This window comes from Helicoverpa armigera, chromosome 21, assembly GCF_030705265.1.
Source record: "Helicoverpa armigera isolate CAAS_96S chromosome 21, ASM3070526v1, whole genome shotgun sequence".
NCBI lineage: Eukaryota > Metazoa > Arthropoda > Insecta > Lepidoptera > Noctuidae > Helicoverpa > Helicoverpa armigera.
In genome coordinates, this window is record NC_087140.1 from 766,224 (window position 1) to 787,463 (window position 21,240).

The following is a 21,240-nucleotide window of genomic DNA, read 5'->3' on the forward strand; positions in this document are numbered from 1 at the left end:
AGGCAGATAATTGGATTGTTCTATTATCTGTTTGTATAAGAGGAAAAATCGTTTTATTGTAAATGTTTTCCCAGCTCCCAGAAATAACTAACTTTACTTTCATTGTACTATTTGTGAAATAGTTTTTATACACAAACAGTAATACGGACCCCTAAAAACGAACTATTTTGAAAGCGTCGGTAAAACAGTTTGTGATAAGCGAAGCCATTGAACTGTGTGAAAACTTGCATATGTGTGTGTTTCCATACAAAAATTCTCGTTGTATTCTTACGCACACAGACTCGATATATTCATGTGTTTTCGCGGCACTGAGCGTCGGTATTTCTGTGGCGGAACTTATTTTCATTTATAATTTTAAAAATAATAGATTATAATCAGTGTTTATAGTTTTATTCGTGAGATAGTTAGTGATAACGTGTGTGGAAAGCGTAGTGATGTTAACTGTGGGCTGGTTCAGCTCCTTTCGATGTATGAAGTTATGATGGCGCGTGTTTGACTGTGTTACTGGGTGCTTTCTCGTAACAAATTAGGACTTTGCTCGAATGATATTTGAGCGCTGACAATTATAGTTAATATTCCTGTTTCTGTGGCATAAAAACTTCCTGAAACTGGTGTTAGAACGTTTCTATCGGGACACATCGGTGTGTAAAAAAGGATATTAAGTTTCCGATGGACTGTGGCTCAATTATGCACCAAGGAGACCGCCAATCTGACGATTTGTCTTGTGCAAATTGCAATCACTGACGCCACTAAACGGAATAACGCGGAGGTGAGTCGACATTTTATGATTTAATTCATAAAATTTTCCATTTCCACTTCTAAAACATGATATTGTATTCAAATATTGAATTAACCTATTTCATTAGAAAAACGAAACTTCATTTTGATTCTTTTGTTTCAGAAAACCAAGTGAAACGCTTGGGGACGAGTGTAACCTGTAAATATTGGTGTCTCGTCACATTTCGTATTGTTGTTTGCTGAAAAATATGAGATTTAAATAAAATATTAGTGATTTGGGGCGATACTTGCGATGTTCTATTTTGTTACGTCAGACGCGTTTAAAAGGGTCTAGATTATTCGAGACATATTGCAATGGAGGAGTCTGAGGATAATATGAGTTCTGAGGACTTGAAAGTGTCAGATAGTCCACTGACAGTTAAGTCAAAACCTAAGAAAAGGTCTCTCATTGAACGTGAACTTGAAACTAATTTGACTGCCAGAGTGACTTCACCGGTATCAACAGGGGATGGCACGAGTACAAGTCGCTATGGAAGGGCTCGCCGTCTCAAATCTGAGATTGAGCAGTCAGATACCAAGAAAGTGACTCCGGAAATTAAGTCACCGCTGGCTGAAAAGTCACCAATGAAGACCCAGTCCCCTGTATACAAGATGCACGCATCAAATTCTCCATTAAGATCTGAACAGCCAAAAATAGGTGGTGTTGAAACTTTTTTGGAGAACCAGATTGAGAGTATTTATCAAGAGAACATATCATTGAGCCGTTTTGCCACTGAGGAAGTTAAGAAAACTAGCCCGTCTCCTGCTAAGAAATTCCCAAAAGTTTACATAAGAAAGGATTTAATTCAGAAGCGGGAAGCGGATGAGAATGTCATGTTTATCAAAAACATGTTTTCACCAGTGAAAAGCGCAAGCAAGTCTTCCAGTACACATTTAAATAATATTTTGGAGCGGTCCTCTGAACGGTATAGTTTGGGATCAGCTAAGCAACAGAATGGATATTTAGATAATTCCTCTGTGGTGAAAACTCTGGACTTTGATAGTAAGAAGAAGAAAAAAGACCATAGAGAGACTAAAACTCCTTCAAAGAGTGAACTGTTTGAATTGGAAGCCAAATGTGCCTATCAGGTTGGAGACTTAGCCTGGGCAAGAATGGGTACTTTTCCATTCTGGCCGTGTATTGTCACTAGAGATCCCTCCAATGGAGTATTTGTCAAAAAGAAGTGTAAGTATATAAAAAACAAATGCAAAAAAATGATTCTAATCAAAATCTTGCAATTATAATTGGGTATAACTAGGAATTATTATTATATTATTGCTATACAATATTTTGTTGTTTTTACCAATTCAAATTCCCCTTGTTTTTATTCAAAATGAGGAAAAATAATAAAATATCTGATTATAATTTATTAATTTATGTTGCTTTGTTTTGAATTTGGTTTGATAATGAATTCATCTACAATTCTACATCCCTAGTAATGTTATCTATATAAACTATATGTGTCAATTGACTTATCATTACATAATACAGAGATTTCATTTAGTTTAGTTATCATTTACTTACAATATCTGCTGTACTGTGCTAATGTACATTTATTTCATGTTTAAAAATAATAAATACATAAAATCGTTAATTATTTAAATCATCAGATTTCCTAATGTGGTGCTTACTTAATCAAAATTGCAAAAAAAATTCAAAAATATATTTGCAAATAAAAGTATTTGATAATGTAAGAAATTGATTTATGCAATTACAGACAAACAAAACGCACAAATAAAAAATAATTGTCCAACATGTATGAAACCTATTGTGTCCTATTCTGATTAGATCCAAATGCAACATTTTTTTAAAATGTATATATAAAATAATCAAGTTCAAAACTCCCTCTCACCTTCCTCAACCGGCCATATAAAAATCCTTCTTATATGCCTGTTCTAGTATTAAGTCTAACCTTCTTACATACCTGTTCTAGTGTTTGGCCGCATAGAGCGTGACGTCATTCACGTAACATTCTTCGGAGACAATGGACGCCGCGGCTGGATCGTGGACACCATGCTCCGCAAGTACTCGGGTCAGCTCGAGTTTGAGAATACAAGGGAGAATTTCACACCTGAGGTATGTACATAAGATTATTAGCAGTTGGGTTGTTAGGTAAACTGAAAAGTTTATTCAAATTAAGCTGATAAAGCATCATTTTTCGAACCTCAAAACAAAAGACAGCCCAAAAAGGGCCAGTCTTCACCACTTGGTATATGTTTTTGCTGGTATGTATGTACAAGTAATTCAACAAATTCTACAGCAATATGTGTCTGTCTGATAGGTTTGACATGGTTTATAAATCCAAAATTAACTAAATTGACTATCTTAATTTATTTTAATGCTTAAAGATTCTTACTCCATGAAAGTAAAACAAAGTTGAGTTTGTGTGAAAAAGATTGTATGGTATATTTTAAATTAAACTAATAAAATAATGTTTCCTTTTCCAGGATAAGAAAAAGGACCCCAGATTGTATGCAGCCTTCTTCGTATCAGAAAAGAAACAAGCCTTATGGAACAACTCTGTGGAAGAAGCAGAAATGCTGCTTCGAGAACCAAAGAGGTTGAGGATCGATATCTTTAATGACATGCTAGAAAAGTCTAGAGCTCAAGTTAAACAGCAGAAGAGCGGGAAAATCAGTAGAACTGACAGTGACGTATCTTTGAGCGAGAGTCTATATGATACACTTTTTTCAGAGGACGATGGTAAGACAGATACTGCCGAACGTTCTAGAAACAGGACAAGGAATAAGTCTTTAGATGTTTTTGAGGTTGTTACAGCCTGCCTAGACAATATGGCGGCTAAGACTGGCATCACTAAAATACAAAGGCAATCTCATATGGACAGATGGCTCCAGAAAGCTAAATCTAAAACTCCAGAAAAAACGCAATCCAAAACCCAAGTTCCTCAATTAAAATTAGAAGAGAAAAAAGATACTAAAGAAACTAGATCTAAGAAAAAAAAGAAAAATTTGTCATTAACGAAAGTAAATAAGCCTTATAGTTTAAGAAAGTCGTTAAACGAATCTCCTAACTTATCTTCTCAAAATGAACATGATTACACTAATAATGTTGTAGAAATGACAGATTCTGATCAGAACTCTACAGATACTGATAGTTCTAAGAATTTAAATGTTCAGAATTGTAGTGAAATTAGTGTCACCGCTGTGGCTGAAAAGAATGAGGAAACGAAATCAAGTGAAGAGGTTTCTGATAAAGAAAGTCCAAAAGAAACAGTTACAACATTGAATGGAACACATGATTCTGAAAGTGAGCAAACAGATGATAACAGTCAGGACAGTAAAAGTTTTTTAAGTACAACTGATCCAGTCAATAAAAAGACTGAAATTGAAAAACCTCTACCAAATGTGACAAAAATAAATGAGACACAACTGACTCAAGATGATACTACTGAAGATTCTGAATCTGAACCAGAAAGTCCTGTTTTTGAAGATTTATTCAGCGACGATAGCCAAGACAGGAAACTTAAACTAACAAAAATGTTAGCACAAGTACTGGAGACTGAGAAACTCAATTTAGGCACTATTAGTACTACTCTAGAAACACAGCCTTTACCAAAGGCAAACGAAATTGAAAAAGAAAAGACAGCTGAAGTTAATACTACAGAGAATACAGATGAACCAATGAGTCAAGTTTATGAAGATTCATATGATGAGAATAGCCAAGAAAGCCAAAACACTGAAATTGAGGCAACAAAACCACAAGAAAACGAAGATAATTCCTCTGAAGACTCTAGAATTGAGAAAGAAGTTGTTCCAAAGGAAACTGTGAACGAGGTCATAGAACAGAGTAATGAAATTACTGATAAAAGCCCAAATATAGATACTACAGATCTACCAATCAGTCAAGTATATGAAGATTCGGATAGTCAAGATGCCCAAGATTTACCTATCAGTCAAGTATATGAGGATCCAGATAGTCGAAGTGTCCAAAATCTACCAATTAGTCAGGTATATGAAGATTCATATAGTCAAGATGCTTTAGACAGTAAACTGTCAGCAAATGATGAAAGTGAGGACAATATGAGTACCAGTAATGCTGAAAATATATCAGCAGACTTACAGGATGAATTAACAAATGATTCAACTGCTGCAAGCACTGAGCCTAGTTTCATGTCTGTTGATATTGATACAGACAGTGATTATAAACCTGATTGCAGTACTGAATCAGACAGCTTGTCTGAGGATAATTGCAGTCTGAATAATGAGAGTATGGAATTGGAAATATCAAGGAAAAATAGTACTGATGAAGATACTGTACCAGTAACTAAGTCTACTAAAAAGTCTAAGAAATCTAATAAAATCTCGAAATATCTGAAAAATAATATTGATAATGATAATTATGATAACTATGCATCAAAAAGGAGTAATAAAAAAAGCAATAATCAATTTAATGATAAAAATAACGTGAATAAAATAAAGGATCGTAACAATGAAATTCATAATCGCGATGTTGTTGAAAGTATTAAAAATGTTTCTATGAATGGTCATGTGAACGTAAAAGAGATTGATATGGAAAATGGCAAAGAATTGCATTTACCTAGTCCTATGCTAGCGACTATCATAGAAAATGGCTTTCATGATGTAAACGGTGATTTGGATACTATCTCTGTACATTCAGAAGACAGTACGGCGTCAACAAAATCTGAAAAACGTAGATTACGTTCAAGACAAGATAAAACTGCAGGGAATCCTTTAGAAAACCCTGAATTTCTAAAATACCTAGAATTAAGACAAGACGCTATAATGGATGAAAATCCAGAATTGACTCAGGATGAGATTGTAGCGTATTTACACAAAACTTGGGTTTATGAAGAGAATGCGAAAACTGATGATAAAAAAAACGAAGATTTACGCGAATCTACTTTGGTTAAAGGTTTGAATTTGGATCCTACACCGAAACAGAAGGAAAAGAAAGTTGAACAACCAAAACAAAAGAAATCGCAGAAAAATACCTCTAACAGCAAAACTTTCATGCAAAGATTCTTACTCAGGCAGAGAGCAGAAAGAAAGAGGTATATAGAAGATGAGAGTTCCCAAGATGACCAAATGAGTAATACCGATGAGGAATTGACAAATAATAATAGCAAATCTGAAAGAAGTATAACTCCTAAAGTAGTTCAGAATGATCTGCAGACTAATGAAACAGAAATCGCTTTAGGATCTACTTCAAATTCAGAACTTAAAGAAAATAATATTAGTACAGATACAAAAAATAATAAAAATGATACTGAAGTAGCTACGGCGATTAGTAAAGAACAGGATAAAGAAAATAAGGACGATCCAAAGCCAATAGATCCTTCCAACGCTGTACAAGTCAATTTCCCACAGGAAAAAGAAACTGCTAATACTAAGGATGATTTTGACAGAGAATCTATTGACTCTGAAGACAGCGAGGCACCTCTAATTAGATGTAAATTACGATCCAAATCAAGGAAAGAAAACATTTGCAAAGATGAAGTTAAAATCAAAGAAGAAGAAGCAGATACAATCTCCATTACTTCTGAAGGCAGTGAAGTATCGTTAAGCAAACGTAAAAAGAAATTTCCTCCCAAAAAGGAAAATGCGCTAGAAGATCCCGAATTTGTTAAATACATGGAAGTAAGGCAAGACAGTTTGATTGAAGAAAATCCACAATTAACACAGGATGAAATAATTTCATATTTATATAAGACTTGGTTGTACGAAGAGGAAGGTAAATCTGAAATTAAGAAGAACGACGATATTGAACAATCTGGATTAGTTAAAGGCCTCAAAGATGCAACACAACAACCTAAAAAGATTAAACGTAAAGTTAAAACTGAGAAAGAAGAAATAGGTACGGAAAAAGATACTGACGATGATGTAGCGACAAAGGATAAACCTAGAAGAAAGGTAATAAAACCTTATTACAATGAGGAATATTCTGATATTGAAGAGGAGTTAGAAGTATTCTCTATCTTTAATGATAAACGTAAATCTGATGAAAATGGAGTAGATTCTGAACCCATTCATGAAGTAAATGACATTGATGAGGTGGAACTTTACTTCCAAGAGTTAGCGAAGCCCAAACCCAACGTCTTCAAAGGTCTGATCAGAGAGAAAGTGTGTGAAATGTGTGAGATGACTGGCAACCTCGTCAAATGTAAAGGCTGCAATGGTATGTTCCACGTTGACTGCGTTAATAAAGAAGTTGTAGAGGTTGAAACTCCAGCTCCAACAAGAGGCAGAAAGAAGAAGAAGAAGTTAGTACGTAAACCTAAAAACTCTGACGAATTTGATAATCATGATGATAAATCCCAAGATGTGTCTGAAGAGAACGCTTCTATGGAAGAAATTATCGAACCAGAAACACTTGCAGTCGACGCTGAGACCTTAGAAGCACAAATAGAAGCAAAAATGAAAGAATTGCTCGAATCAGAGAAAATTGACTACGATTCATATTCGAGCGACGACGGCTGCGATTGGAGCGACACAGTTCCAGGCAAATGCGAGATAATCGATGTCAAACTAAAACCGAGGCGTTCGAATTCCGAAATGGACTATTCCAATTTCAAATGCAAGAACTGTCAAAAATATGACACTCCCGTTTGTTTCGTTTGTAAATCGGCTGTTTCTAAAAATGAGGCTACATTACGACAGAGGTGCCATGTGGCTCATTGTCATAAGTACTATCATTTGCAGTGTTTGGAGCATTGGCCTCAGACTCAGTTTAATGGGGGTGAGCCGTCGAAAACGAATAAGAAGATTAATGAGTATTTTGAGGCTTTGACGTGTCCAAGACATGTGTGTCATACTTGTGTGTCTGATGATCCTAGAGGTTGTAAGACGAGGTTTAGCGGTGATAAGTTGGCCCGCTGTGTGCGATGTCCCGCGACTTATCATTCGTTTACAAGATGTCTGCCGGCCGGAACACAGATTTTGACGGCGTCGCATATTATATGTCCAAGACATTACGAGCATACGTGAGTGGTATTTGTTTATTTTTTATTTACTTTATATGTCTACTCTCTGTCTGATACATTCTTACATACATAACATAAACCATTTTACAAGTAAGTTGCGCTCAAACATCTTTCTATCACTGTCACACTTACTTACATTATTGCAATAGAAAGATTCGACGGCCGTTCTTAATATTCCATATAATAATATAATAATTTTGACATTAGCCCCTCACAAATATAATATCAAATTCCTATTTCTAGTAACCAAAACAATAGACAGATAAAATATTGTACACAACCCTAAGTAAGCCTTCAAGTTACCCCTTCAGTATTTCGCAATAAAACTGCCAATAAGCTTTCTAACTTGCTGAAATAAATAATCTAAAACTTTGCAATATCCAGGCCCGGCAAAGTCCCGTGCCACGTGAACACAGGGTGGTGCTTCATCTGCGCTCTGGGCGGCTCTCTGATCTGCTGCGAGTACTGTCCCACTTCCTTCCACGCTGAGTGCCTTAATATTAAACCGCCTGAAGGTAAGCTTTTTTATTAACTTGGATAATAATATTTAAACGGCGTCTCGGCCGGGCGGGGACTATGGCGGCTGTTCTCATAATATGTAAGGAAATCAATAAGCTGCTCAGAAAGTATGGTGCACTCACTATTCCTTCGCTCTCACGGCCCAATGGAATCCGAAGGAGCGAGATCAGACGCGGGATATAACAAATTAAAAAATAAAAGACAGATGGCAAATTTTGCCTCATTTTGAACGACTGCTATAAAAATAGTAGCATTTTGCAAAAGAAGCCAAGTCTGTCAAAACAATAGCAACTCCTTTTCGTGAAAAAAGAAATAATTAAAATTTCGAAACAGCCAGAATCAATATCTCAACTCTCGTAAAACTTGCTTTTTGAGTTAACATAATATTCTCAGAAATGATGACGTCATAAAAGACATAAGAACATTTACATAAATGGGATCAGTACCCTTGAACATGACCTTGAGAAAACTGGGACACGTAGCTAGCCCACTTGTAGATTAGTCAAACATATGCATATGTCACCGTAAGATTACAAACATCGTTAGATTACAATCTATCTCGAGAGATTGTAAACTGTAGAATTATTGTGAACCGTAACATGTGATTGCAATTTAACGCATTATTTTTCGCTATATTATAATCTATCGATGAGAAATTGTCAAATTGTCAACTGTCCGAAAGCTCTCCCTGATTGGTCAGTCTTTTTGTAAGATCGACCAATCACGACCAGCCATTCTGTTGCCATGGAGTTCCCGTAGAGTTAGGAATGAATTTGTGTTTGAAGACAAACTACCTAATTATTTTGTTTCTTATAATTTTTCAATTTCATTTAAATAAAACTACTTTTACGGATTTTATCGCGGTCGGTTTTAAACGTCGGGATTAAATAATATAATATAACCGCGATAAAATCCGTAAAAGTAGTTTTATTTAAATGTCTAATATTCGCGTAAGTGTCAGAAATCAATATGTTTCCAATTTCAATTTGTGTTTGAAGAATAAATAATTCGTTACAATTTGTTCTCTCCATATGTCAGTAATATTAATTACATACTCGTACTAAATAATAAATACTTGAAGAATTTTTGAAGAGCATTTATTTTATTTAACTGACACCTCTATTTCATTCCTAACTCTACGGGAACTCCATGGGAACAGAACGGATTATTGGTCGATCTTACAAAAGGACTGACCAATCAGGGAGAGTTTTCGGACAGTTGACAATTTGACAATTTCTCATCGATAGATTATAATATAGCGAAAAATAATGCGTTAAATTGCAATCAGATGTTACGGTTCACAATAATTCGACAGTTTACAATCTCTCGAGATAGATTGTAATCTAACGATGTTTGTAATCTTACGGTGACACATACATAGTTACGGTATACAATTGTATTCAAATGGGATATACATACTTTTGTATACAAATGCGTTGATAAAAAATACACATGAATTGTGATTAATTGAAGACACTCGTATGTATGTGTTATGGAAATAAATGATATTCCGACGAGGTTTTTACTTGCATGCAGTAATGTGTGTCTAAATAATTATGGAACTTGTAGCAGTACTGAAGAGATTACAAATTATATCTTCTCGTAATGTAATCTTGATATCCTGTGTCTAATGGCGAGATTCCTACGAAATTGTTCGCGCTCATTTGTTTGCGACCAAAGAAAAAATGTGTACGCTATGGCGTGACGACAGCTAACATGTGCTCGCTGAAAAACGGTTCAAACCCGCGGACAGTTTAAAAAGGTTCTCTCGTAATTTATTAATGGTAACATGACTTTTACCTGCGTTTTGTATATTTTTTAATTTATCGATCAGGTTTCAAGCCGCCAATAAGTTTGGCAAGTACCATACAAGTAGATAATTAGGTGTTTAAAAAAATGCTATATTTCTTTTCTAGGTGGTTACATGTGTGAGGATTGTGAGACGGGACGTTTACCCTTGTACGGAGAAATGGTGTGGGTCAAACTGGGACATTACAGGTTAGTGTTTTCAGGATATGTAGTAATACACTATGTTTGGCTAGCGGATTTACACAATAATAGCGTTTGAATCTGCTTGTACTTTAACTTCCAAATAGACCATATTTTAATCACAGAAATGTATTGTGCTACGTATTTTTATTCTGCTGCTTCTATAAAGCTGAAGAGTTTTTCGAACGCGCTAATCACAAGAAACTATTGGAACAATTTGCAAAATCTTGCAGTGTTAGAAAGCTCATTTATCGAGGAAGGCTACAAACAGTTCCCTAAATTATCATATTGAAAAATCAAATAAATGAGTAAATATTTCTGTATCATCCTCTACAGATATGTATTACAAACGAATCATTTATTATTATAGATGGTGGCCCGGCATAGTCCTGCACCCTTCAGAAATACCAGAAAACATAATGGCTGTCAAGCACAACCTGGGAGAGTTCGTAGTGCGATTCTTTGGACAATACGACCATTACTGGGTCAATAGAGGACGTGTATTCCCGTTCCAAGAAGGTAAGCTATATTATTTAATACTTAAATTAATTTATATATCATCATCATCTACATAGATTTACCCAACTATCTGGTGTCGGCTTCCAGCGTAACTAGATGCAGCTGAGAACTAGTGTTTTACATATAGCGATTGCCTATTTGACCTCCTCAATCCAGTTACCCGGGCAACCCAATACTCTTGGTAAGATTGGTTGGCTGGCTTCTGACTGCCCATAACGACTTCCAAAGATGTTCAAACGATAACCGGGACTCATCAATTTATCGTGTCCGCGCAGCTTTGACTTAGCCACGAGATGTTTTATTAGAATAGGTAGTATCTTAATTAAAGTTTTTGTCTGATTACAGGTGATTCCGGACGTATATCGTATCAGAAATCTAAGATAGACGCAGCATTCACAACGGCAATGGAACATGCGCAGAGGGCTTGCGAAATATTAAAATGTAAGTTTTTGTTACTCTGTCTGCTAAAAAGTTCAGTGTTACTTATATTGAAAGTATGCGTTCAATATAAGTAAATTGGATTTTTATTGTGTTTGAAAATATTTTTTATTAAAACCCACCTAACGCAAAAACAGGGATTTTATGTTTGAATGCGTCTGAGGCAACATCGGTTTTCAACGGATGAACTGATTTTGAAGAAAATACCAAAATTCATTTGTGATTGGCGCAGAATATCTTTTCCATATTTCTCTGTTTGACGCCATCTCACCGTCGTCTTTTACCAATATTTTTATTGATTATTTAGTAACCGATTCCCGCCAGCAATGACGGCTCTAAGACTCAAAACCCTTAATCTCTGGAGCAAGTTGCCTACAAAACACACAACTATACTAAACAATCTTTATGCAGACTTTCCCATTATGCAGGCTATAAACGACCGCATACCCAAAGTCTTTATATTCGATAAGAAATACAGGATCCAACTTTTTGAGGATCATCGTTACGAGGGACATAATCCCAAAGAACTAAGAATTTTCACCGACGGATCCAAAACAAGCACCGGCACAGGTTCAGGCCTCTTCTCAGAAGACCTAAACATACACATATTCACACCCCTAGGAGTACATAATACAGTATTCCAAGCTGAATGTATAGGCATCTCCCTAGCGGCCGAAGCAGTCATAAAGCGGGAAGTAACCGGTCACTCTATCCGAATACTCTCAGATAGCATGGCAGTAATACAGGCCCTAAGCAAACACTGCGCAAACTCCGGCCTTATACACGAGTGCCACCAACGGTTAAACAAGGTAGGCAGTTTAAATAACATAACCATTCAATGGATAAAAGGACACAGTGGCTCCCGAGGCAACGATGCAGCGGATGAGCTGGCGAGAAGGGGATCAGACCAAACAGCAGTAGGACCAGAACCCATACTGCCACTCCCCTTCGGCCACCTACGAACACTGGTAAGACAGCGTACTAGGCACAAACACAACCACCTCTGGACTAACCACAGCGCGTGCAGGCAGGCGAAGATGGCCCTCCCGACCATCAACGATCGCCTCACTAAACAGCTGATGGGCCTATCAAAGCAGAATTTACGTAAGTTTACGGCAGTTCTAACTGGACACGGCTCCTTCAATAAACACCTCTATGTTATAGGAGTTACAGACAGTCCCTTATGCAGAGCCTGCATGGGGGAAGAAGAAACAGCGGCACACGTGCTACTAGACTGCCCTGAAACCGCCATATACAGGGCTAAGTACTTCGGTAACCCAGGTACTATCCAAGAGATAGTCAGCAGAATTAAACCTCTGCTGGCTTTTCTCGAGGAGTTGGGGTGGATCGAGTGAATAAACACCCATTATCACCCTCACACGCAAAATACGCGCTTTGTCGTGGAGTTGCGGAAACCAGCCCGAGTAATCTAATCATCTAATCTAAAACCGATTCCCGCGGTTTCACTCGTCCCGTGGTAACTACTGCCCGAAACGAGAAAGCCAAATTCTGCCTGCGTAACCTTTGACAATATTTGGCTATACTTAACCCTGTAAGGGCAGCAGCTCGCAGGATAGGCGAGTGATACCGCGGGTAGATAATATATCCTGATTATTTTTTTATAATTCCAGCGGCCCAACCAAACGAGGAAGAATCACTAGACATCGCCTCCTCCCTCTTACCTCCCCACTACGTCAAGTTAAAAGTGAACAAACCTTGCGGGTCCCTCTGCGGGCGGCGGCTGGAGGACCCTGAGAGTTCGCTGACGCAGTGCGAGTGTAACCCCAACGATGATGACGTGTGCGGGTTGTACTCGCACTGTCTTAACCGGTGAGTTTGTGGGGAAGTGTTGCTTATCTTGCAGCTGTATGATTAATGAGCTCAAGGAGAGTTTTAAGTTCTTAGCACAGCAGTTGCAGTCGTCAGTTCGCTTTCAAATCGTACCTTTAAGGAGTTTTGAAATAAAACTACTTAGTATTATTTTTCGTGAGACTATTGAGGGAAGATTCACAATCGGAATACATAAGATCAAAACTTAAAAGCACATAAAATTTATATATTTTACAGTATTTACCAGCAATTGGTGTTTCCTGAAGTTTATATTTTTCGTTGTTTACTTGCGATGTGTTCTCTCTCACAAATTAAAAATTCTTTTATTTTATTTTATTTATTTATTTGGGACAAACAAACAGTAACACATTATTTCTGCGCAAATAATATAAACAAGATATTATATAAATGTGAAACTCACACCGTTATCCACAGCATATACAATTCATATAAATTTACTTTAATGAACAATCTATGCAAGTAAGATTACAAGACTATTTAAATAACTATACATCGGAATCCTTAAGTTTCTTTAACAATGCAGAACGAAATCTATTTGCTGACACTGAGAATAAATCTAATTCTGCAGTTTCTGAACAAAAAACATTATAGTTTTTGCACAAGCGACGTAGAGGCGCCCGAAAACCAGCATTGGTGCGGCAATGAGACACAGCAAAAAGAGGACGTGCGCGCACCTCTCGTCTAATAACAGTTCTTGGGACATAGTAGCATATTTTATTAGTGATCTCAGAACAGTTATACCTGTTATGGCATACGTCAAAAAGAAACATAATCTCTAGATATAAACGCCTAGACTTCAGGCTCATCAGATTGTATGTGTTAAGTAGGTTTTTATAGGTTGGGAAATTGCGGGAGCACCTATAGTGCATCGATCTGAGGAATTTGCGCTGCACTCTTTCAAGCATCTCAACATACTTATTATAAAAAGGGTTCCATACTACCACAGCATATTCGAGTTGAGATCTAACTAATGCTTAGTAGAGATGAGAATAAGTGCTTGCGTGTTTGAATTCAGTAGCTGATCTCATAATGAACCCATACATACGATAAGCCTTTTTAGTGATGTTATCAATATGTTGATCAAGGTGAAGTTTGTTATCTAGCAGTACCCCTAGGTCTCGCACGAATGGGGCTTTTAACAGAGTTACATTGTTAAGATTATAATTTTATATGACTTAAATCGCCTAAGTGTCATTTTTAAAGACCTCCTTTTTGAAGTCTTTGCAGAATTCTCTATTCAATTAAATGTCCTTCTAATAATATTATATCCATAAAAATTCTCCATTTCAGGATGCTACTAACAGAATGCGGCCCCACATGTCGGGCCGGGGACCGCTGCAACAACCGCGCCTTCGAGAAGCGACAGTACCCCAAGCTCGTGCCCTACAGGACGCCTAGCAGAGGCTGGGGACTTAAGACATTGGAGGATATTAAAGCAGGTACGATTAACCGGTACCTTGTTATTATATTAAGCCCACGTCCCGTGGAAACTATTCCAGGCACCTGGATTGAAAGTACCGTCGATAAATGTGCTATCTAACACTCACGGGACTTTAAATTGGACCGTTTGAAATGACAAGTATTAAATTCCAAAGATGTGTGTTCAACAAACTCTTTGGCTTTATATCATAGTGTAGCTATACTTAAGCCCTGCAAAAAGTACTTTAAACTAAATAGATAGATAGAATATTATTTATTGTACACCAAAACAAACATAGACAAGGACATTACAAACAAATACGTGTGAGTACAATAGGCGGTCTAGATTTAAGAGTATCTTCTCTGAATCGGCTGTTTTACTTTAGTAGCTTAATAGGTCATGCAGGGCATGCAAATGCCGATGCTCTCTATTTCACAAGCGATTTAAGACCTTTTCCCAATAAGAAAAAACTTGCACTGTAATTACTTCAAATACATCAAAATCCTTATTAATAACTCCTATTTCTTCATTCCAGGCCAATTCGTAATAGAGTACGTAGGAGAACTGATAGACGAGGAGGAGTTCAGGCGACGCATGCGCAGGAAGCACGAGATACGAGACGAGAACTTCTACTTTTTGACGTTGGATAAGGAGAGGATGATCGATGCTGGACCTAAAGGGAATCTTGCTAGGTCAGTTTGTTTATAATATAGTGGTTAGATTGTAAACTTTTGTTAAAGAATTTTATTCATATTTACTGATGATGTCAATTGGTATGTAAAATTATAGATCAGTTTTGCTTATAAACTTAGATTTATCTAACCATTTATTTACGATAATGTCTAGTCTCTAGTTAGTTCATTGTATTCAATTGAAGAGATTTTCGTATATTTGATAAAAACTTAATTTATAACGATTTTTTAGTTGCTTTATTGATGTGAAATGTAGATGAAGTCTAAAATAAGTAAAATCAATAATTTAAATGTCTAGAAAAGGTCGTTTAAAAAAACGTGGAAGTCTGGTATAATTGTTTTTCACTATGAATAACTCTTGGTTATCATGGACAAGAATACAAGTCCATAGTGTTCGTTCATATCTTAATAATTTATCCATTGTTATATTTATCCAGGTTTATGAACCATTGTTGCGAGCCGAACTGCGAGACTCAGAAGTGGACGGTGCTCGGCGATGTACGCGTGGGGCTGTTCGCCTTGTACGATATACCTGCTGTAAGTTACCTTTATACATATTATGTATTGTTGTACTATACTAGCTGTTTCTGCGAAGTCTGTGTTACGAGGGAACTATGGATGTACCCTGCATAAATATGCATAAGAAGTAGCTGATGTGTTATTCTGATAGTAATATTAGTCAAACTGAAGTAACTGCCCATATCCAGTAGTTTTTACATCAAAGGTAACCTATAATAAATTATAATATGATATAGCATACCAGCTCATTTACTACAATAAAAACAAATTATTTGGATATGGAAATAAGTTTTCTCGCGACATTTATATTAACAATGGACGGGCAATAAGTGGGTACAATCACAATAATATGACCTCACTTTATAGTTCCGTAAAAGTCAATGGTGGTCCGCAAAGTAAATTCCAAGCACAAGTACCGCAGCCCTTACTCCAACCTATGCAGATATATCTTTGATTGGTTTCTGAACTTGCACAATGATGCATGGCGATATAAAGTTTGGCTACTAATATTGATTATTTCATTACAGAACAGTGAGGTAACGTTTAACTACAACCTGGAGTGCGCGGGCATCGAGAAGAAGCGCTGCATGTGCGGCGCCACGCGATGCGCCGGCTACATCGGGGCTAAACCTAAACAGGTGCGGTTTAAGCTCTATAAATTTTAGGAAAAATAACATATAAAGGGGTCCAAACAAAGTGTTTGTGTTTCATGTTTCGTGCCGCGACAAAGTAATCGGGACACAGATCCGAGTGATCTGCGTCCCGAGTACTTATTTATGATTACTATTTTCTGTTTGCTTTTCAATTCACATATTCCCTATAAAAATTATCGATTTGAGTCTATCTTCAAACTAGAAAAAAAAAACATTTTCTCCGCTCAAGTCTTCTTGTCATTTTGAATTATTTTATTAAATGATATCATACTTTTAAAATACGTCTAAAAGTTTCCCTGCATACACTCCATAAAAATAAACACCAAAGATTATTCAACAATACTTTCAAGTTACACTAAGCTCCACGAAAACTAATACATATCACCATTTTCCAGGACGAATCTCAATCGAAGAAACCAAAAATACCCGGCAAAAGGACATACAAGAAACGAAAAACAACAGAAGAATCGCCTTCGACGAAAAATAAGCCGAAACGTCCCATAGGCCGACCGCCGAAGCCGAGAGAATTAACCGAAATTGAAAAGGACCTACTCATCATACGAAATGCTACTAACGGTATTTCCAGCGACGAATCTTCTAGAAGCATGAGTTCAGAATACGAGAGGAATCCTAAAGCCTTAAAAAGAAAACGTGTAAGTTTCTCTACAGAAGAAAATGTGTGTGACGGTTCAGAATCGCCCAGTGTGAAAAAAACTAAGGTGGAGGAAAAAACTGATGTTGGCGATTGAGCGTTTTTGTGGTCGTTTCGCTGCGATTTTGAGGGTAAAGTAAACGCGTAAATACTGAGATGATATGGTCTGACTAAATATAGAACTGTTTAAAAAATATTTAAGTCATAATTCGCACAATTTTCGTGTGTTTTCAAACTCAAGATCGCACGCGAAATGTAACAACATCTCAAGGAGTTTTATCAAAGATTGTCTTATTGTAAATATTAGTATGTAGCCCAGCATATATTATGTATTAGCCTTACGAAGTCAGGTACACGTATTCTGATGCAAATAACGCCTTTATTCTTAGGTTCATAAAGTTCATATTACTGTAATAAAGTGTTCATTCATTGTGTTACTATTAACGTATTATCGAAATGCCAAAATTTTCAGTTTGTAACCGCTAGATTTAGATTGTGTGAAAAAAAGTGATTCTGTGATGCGAAATTGTAGGAATTTTCTAAGTTTGTAATGTGTAGTTTTAAATACATATATATATTTGTTACCCGAAGGAAAAAGTGGAGGTTTTGTCGAGACAGAATTAAGGATTAAGTTAAATAAAATATTAAAATATACATAAGTTTCTGTTTTTACTGGTTTTATCCCAATCTGCTACATCCCAAAAATCTGCTAGACGTGTATTATGAAAGCAAACTGACGTTCGGTCAGAGAGAGTCATGAAATTGATTAACAAGTCTCATGACCCAAGGAACTAGCCCAAAGTAGGGGCTATATTTCCTTTGGTATCTAGTGGTATGGTAGTGTTCAAATACATAGTCACAAGCTAGAAAATCTGACAGACCACGGTTGAGGAAGTCGGATAAGTCACTAAGGTAAGAACGGCCTGCAAGGACTGGACAGCTTATCCCAAAATAAAAAAGCTGGGAAATAAAAACAGATCAGTGTTTCTGAAATTCTTGGAAAAGCCTCGTAATCCTTGCTTGCGCTCAAAATACACCTTTGAAACAAACAAAGTTGTTTTATTTATTCATTATTTAGATCGCTGCACTCAGAATTTCCTAATTACTAATATAGTTGCTTTTGTGTGCAGTACATAGGTAAATAGTAGAAGTAATTTTTGTACCAGTGTGCAATTGGCGCCATCAGCAAAATTGCTTTTGCAGCTGCGCCCTCAAACGACTCAAAATACATTTTCTTTAAATTAGTAGCTTTGAGGTTTGCATAAATAATCAAAACAATTAAAAATTGCAATTTACATCACTACTGTTTCATTTAATAATCGGCCTAAAACTTATTTAGTAATTCAATTGAAAATCTGACAGATTCTAATGGCCGAGCGCGCACCGCCATGACATTTAAACGTAGTTCCAATTCCCACCGTTGGTGGCGCTTCTGCGAACATGGCGCCCGCATAGTTTGTAGTTTAGTTTGCTAGAGAATATTGTATCAAAATGGACGAGCCTGATTATACGATACGATTGGCTCAAACAGAACCGTCAGAGCCAGATTTTAGAGAAGCATTCGACACTGCAGTTGAGGAACACAATGAAACACATCAAGGTAACTTTATTTCAGTGCCTAAATACTTTTTTTATCCTTGATAGTAATGTGTCCATGATAATACCGTACTAAAACTTGTCTCATAAAATGTTTTACATTTTTAGGTTCTCAAAAAAGGCCATGGACTCAAGCTAGAATCGACGAGGTTGTAAATGAGATCAAGAATGGTATGGACACCTTTCATTCGGGCCTAAGAAGGACAGCCATGGAATATTATTGGATGAACAAGTACGAAGTTATAACGGTCGAGGGCGAAGACCAATTAATATTTAAAAGATCTTCTCCAGAAGAGAACGTAATCCGAATCTTGCCTAGAGAACAGTACTACGATTTTTTGACTGAAATACATAGATCTTCTGAGCATGGCGGCAGAGATAAAATGCTTCATTGCATAAAAACGAAATATTACATACCAAAAAGAGCTGTCGAATTATTCGTTTCGTTATGTCCTAAATGCCATACAAAAAGAAATTCTATAAATAAAGATGTTTTAGCACGACAAAATTACGCGCTGAAATTCAACATAAGGGGGCTACTTGATTTGATCGATTACCAAATCTGTCCTGATGGCGATTACCAGTTCGTTCTAAATTATCAGGATGACGCTACAAAGTTCTTACATTTAAGACCTTTAAAAACAAATGAAACGTCTGAAGTACTCATTGAACTAATGAAGATATTTTTGACATTTGGCGCGCCAACTATTCTGCAAGTGGACAATAGACACGACTTTGCGGAGAAGTTAAAAGAAGAAATAACATCCGTTTGGCCAGAATGTAGGATTGTTCACAAAAATACGTTGGCTAAAGGAAATAATAGAGAAGTGGAGGAATTATTACACTCTTGGATGCTACAGACTAATTCTACAAGATGGTCGGTTGGCTGTTTTATCGTACAGTTTGAAACTAATGATTCTAATCATCGGGCGTTAGGGAAAACTCCTTACAAGAGTTTGTTTGGGTGTGATCCCAAAGTAAGTTTGAGTGTTTCGAACCCTGCAGCTTTATTATCGCCTGAAGGTAGTTTGAAAGTTGAGCCGAAAGTTGAATCTTCCGATGATGTTCCAGGCTTAAGTTCAGATGAAGAAACTTAATTTGTATTTTTAGAATTTAGACTTAAGAATAGTAGCATAGTAGCATATTTTGTTAGAATAGTTGTATCATTCAAATAAATCGAACAATTAGGTACCCATTTTTTTATTCCGTAAAATGGTTAGGACAGTTTCCTACATTCTAAACTCATGGGCACTCTAGCTGAACGCTCATTGGTTCCCGTCTGTGAGTCGCTACGTCACGGCATGTAGGCCAATGACTGGCTGCCGCCGTTCTGCCAACCGGCTAGGCGATCGATTACAAGGTTAATTCAATGAGATGGTTGATTGAATAGAACGAGTTTGTGGACAGATGTGAGCAGGAATTCTTGCGTTTAGTTGTGCGTATCCTTGTTTTATAGTATAGTCTGTTTGGAAAGTGTTTGCCAAGACTTCGTGCTGTACTTACTTGATAAGATGTTAGAACCAAAGACTATGAACTTTGTAGTAAAAGAGTAGGTATCTATTTACTATTTATTGATGGTGATGATGAGTCCTAACTACAATTATCAATAAAAAATTACAATTATTAGATATACTGAAGAGTTAGTTGTTAAGAAAAAGACGAAGGTAAAAACTGATAAAGTTAAGCAACGCTTGGCGTGGTCGTCCGTGGATGGGTGAATCATCAGAAACGCTTGATAAATCGGTAGTCGTTACGGGCAGCCCCGGATCTTCAATTTTTTTTAGGCGGGGCAAAATCTGCAAAATGCCGCCCCGCCTACCTACTTATGTTTATTTTCACCTTTATCATCCATATAATTTTAGCTATCAATATGTAGGCAAGCAGGGCCGTCTCTAGTCAATCATCACCGAAGCGCCACCTATGTATTGAAGTTCTTAGAGTAGTTACAAGGAATATAAATGAGAAAGTTCGAATGAAATGCACTACTTATTTGGTAGGTAAAGGACTTTAAAAAATGTGTCCAACTCATTGTAGGCTCAAACTGTTGGCGGCTTAAGTTATGAAAGGCGAGACAAAATGATGCAATTATAAAAAGTAGCGCGAGCGAAGCGAGCGCGCAAATTTTTTAATTTGGGACACAAAAGATTAATTCGTTTTAAAAAGCGCTGTAACAAGCAAACTTTTTTGTTTTTGAGGACTCCATAAATATATTTTTTTACTACAATTTGACTTATAAAAGGTAAGGCAGCGTGGACTTGAGTTATGAAGTCATGAAGGCAATGCATGTATAATATTGCGCGAGCGTAGCGAGCGCGTAATTTCTTGAGCCTGCGACACAAAAATACCTGATCAAGAACATTGTAAAGCAACAAGAAGCCGCGAGCGTAGCGAGCGCGAGTTTTTTTAAATTATTTGTTTGAAGACTCACAAATTAAACTGGGAATTATGTACAAATAAAAAGAAAACGTGATTAGAGACCGAATCAATGACCGAGACAATTAAAATACGCGGCTGTTTTTCTGATTGTTTATAATCAGACAAACAACCGCGTTGTCATTTAACTGCGAGCCTAGCGAGCAAGAATTTTTCATCCCACCATCTCGGAAAGAGTAGTTTTACCCTTTGATATCTGAGCGCAAAAGCCGTTTTTATC

The 21,240-nt window shown here is 36.7% G+C and overlaps 2 protein-coding genes across 2 annotated transcripts; both read left to right on the forward strand.

Moving 5' to 3' along the window:
* Positions 1-267: 267 nt before the first annotated feature.
* Positions 268-17,650, forward strand: LOC126056434 (histone-lysine N-methyltransferase, H3 lysine-36 specific-like). Its single transcript, XM_064040039.1, has 14 exons — positions 268-769; positions 902-1,963; positions 2,712-2,854; positions 3,226-7,739; positions 8,124-8,254; positions 10,175-10,256; positions 10,618-10,766; positions 11,112-11,207; positions 12,836-13,034; positions 14,346-14,494; positions 15,011-15,167; positions 15,605-15,704; positions 16,214-16,324; positions 16,735-17,650. Exons 2-14 carry the CDS (start codon positions 1,093-1,095, stop codon positions 17,086-17,088), a joined length of 7,056 nt encoding a protein of 2,351 aa, XP_063896109.1. The 5' UTR covers positions 268-769; positions 902-1,092; the 3' UTR covers positions 17,089-17,650.
* A 761-nt stretch (positions 17,651-18,411) lies between these two features.
* On the forward strand, positions 18,412-19,776 carry LOC126056441 (KRAB-A domain-containing protein 2). Its single transcript, XM_049849359.2, has 2 exons — positions 18,412-18,591; positions 18,696-19,776. The coding sequence occupies exons 1-2, from the start codon at positions 18,483-18,485 to the stop codon at positions 19,682-19,684; spliced, it is 1,098 nt and encodes a 365-aa protein (XP_049705316.2). The 5' UTR covers positions 18,412-18,482; the 3' UTR covers positions 19,685-19,776.
* The last annotated feature ends 1,464 nt before the right edge of the window (positions 19,777-21,240 follow it).

Excerpts from the sequence above, each read along its gene's own strand:
- LOC126056434 (XM_064040039.1), top strand. The coding sequence starts at position 1,093 with ATGGAGGAGTCTGAGGATAATATGAGTTCTGAGGACTTGAAAGTGTCA. Across the intron at positions 1,964-2,711 it reads AGTATTTGTCAAAAAGAAGT|TGTTTGGCCGCATAGAGCGT; the intron begins GTAAGTATATAA and ends TACCTGTTCTAG. Across the intron at positions 8,255-10,174 it reads TAATATTAAACCGCCTGAAG|GTGGTTACATGTGTGAGGAT; the intron begins GTAAGCTTTTTT and ends TTTCTTTTCTAG.
- LOC126056441 (XM_049849359.2), top strand. The coding sequence starts at position 18,483 with ATGGACGAGCCTGATTATACGATACGATTGGCTCAAACAGAACCGTCA. Across the intron at positions 18,592-18,695 it reads ACACAATGAAACACATCAAG|GTTCTCAAAAAAGGCCATGG; the intron begins GTAACTTTATTT and ends TTACATTTTTAG.